Source organism: Arachis ipaensis, chromosome B08 (assembly GCF_000816755.2).
Source record: "Arachis ipaensis cultivar K30076 chromosome B08, Araip1.1, whole genome shotgun sequence".
Classification (NCBI taxonomy): Eukaryota; Viridiplantae; Streptophyta; class Magnoliopsida; order Fabales; family Fabaceae; genus Arachis; species Arachis ipaensis.
This window is the reverse complement of record NC_029792.2, coordinates 115,766,249-115,768,039: the sequence shown is the minus strand read 5'-3', so window position 1 is coordinate 115,768,039 and position 1,791 is coordinate 115,766,249. Positions and strand designations below refer to the sequence as shown.

The window sequence follows — 1,791 nt, the reverse complement described above, 5'->3', positions numbered from 1 at the left end:
ATGCTCTTAAACTTTGAGTTGATCCATTGATTCGGGCACATGTATCATGGTATGAATTGTTCTCTTTATTATTATAATGTATAACTAGATTAGAATATTTTTTTACTAGTGTTATATTATTATTATTATTGTTGTTCTTATTATGTAACTGCTTTTTTATTTCAGGTTGGTTTGCGTTAAGAAGTTTAGCCGTTTTGTTGGAGAAGACACCATAATTTGAGTATCTTTTAATGGAAATTTATTTTTATTTTCAGTTGTGTTGACTATTGAACTTTTAAACTTCTTTAATTATTGTATTTGAATTCCTTTTCTTGTTAAATTTTATTAGACCAAGACTTTGTTAGCTATTATGTATTTGTGTTTGTCGATTTCAATGTTATGACTTTGTGAAATAGTATGGTAGTGTTTTTTTTGAATTGATTGAAAAAGCCAAACAAACTGAACCAAACTAAACCGATTTTAATTGGTTTGGTTTGGTTCGGATGGCCTCGATAAAAAATCGAACCAAACTGAACCGCAGTTTAATTAGACGATCGGATCGGATGACTTTTCTCTCAAAAACCGAACCAAACCGCACCGCGAACACCCCTAATTAGTCCCATTACTTTAGAGGTTGGAAGACCATTATCATGCACGGTGTTTGCCTGAGCTTTTTGTGCCTCAATCAACCCTCGGTGGTTTGGAATTAGGTGTACCAAGTATTGTGGAACAAGATCATGGTTGTGCTTCTCAACTAACTTTTTAACTCTCCAAGTTGAAGTTTTCATGTCAAAGTACACCGCAAGCATGGCTTCACAACCAGTACGAGTCAGCGGTTTATGCTCCCTCTTCCTATTCGAATTAGAGATGTATTTCTCGGCTCTCTTTCCTTCCTTGTTGCAAAAAAATCGCCTTCTACACTGTGTTCCATCTTTTTCATGCGTTGTATCACCCTTGTGAACTCCAAACCCGACACACCTCGCATAACTTACATACAAGTTATAAGCTGCATCCAATGTTTCAAATGTCTGGTTTATAATATCATCGACTGTCACAAAAATGCACTTGCTACTGTTGCCACCGCAATCACAAGTGCAATTCACATTCTCTTCCACACCAGTCATTATGCAATCTTCAATGTTGTCTTGTGAACTGAGTGGTTCTAAATCAACATCCATTGCATCCTAATGATATGAAATAAACAAAAGACAATCACAATAAATAACAAAATTCATCGTAAATTTCATTGATAATCAACCAGATTTTAAGTTATAGATATTGTCTCATTAAATTACAGACTATCTAAAAAAGGTTAAAAAATAAGGGACCATACCATTGTTTGATAAAATATCATTTAATTTATATTATGCAAGAATATATATTCTTGCACACAACTATCAAGTGACATAGAACAAATAATGAAAAACAAATCATGTAAAGTAAACAAACTTATAATATGTTGCATCCAGTTTTACTATATATTTTTGTATGCATTGAGTTTCATCTGAAACTTGTCAACAAGGTGAATGAACTAAAGTAGGTACGATACATACCCACTGAGATCAAGCAATTCTAAATTAGGGTAGCTCGAAGCAATAGCAACAACAGATGCCTCAATAATTCCAACAAGTTCAACAATCAAATGGATTTTGTATCACATACATCAACTTATCAAAACAAAATAAAAGAAGAACAAAATTGTAATGTTCATTGAATTTATGACAAATAGGCCTGACATAGCATGTTTAAAACTAAATGAAGACTTTCACTTATGAAACAAAAATTAACAGGAAAGGAAAACCCCAATAACTA

The 1,791-nt window shown here is 32.8% G+C and overlaps 1 protein-coding gene across 1 annotated transcript; it reads right to left on the bottom strand.

Moving 5' to 3' along the window:
* On the bottom strand, nt 449–1,157 carry LOC110265356 (protein FAR1-RELATED SEQUENCE 11-like). Its single transcript, XM_021108319.1, has 2 exons — nt 573–1,157; nt 449–487 (listed from the first exon to the last, which is right to left on the bottom strand). Exons 1-2 carry the CDS (start codon nt 1,155–1,157, stop codon nt 449–451), a joined length of 624 nt encoding a protein of 207 aa, XP_020963978.1.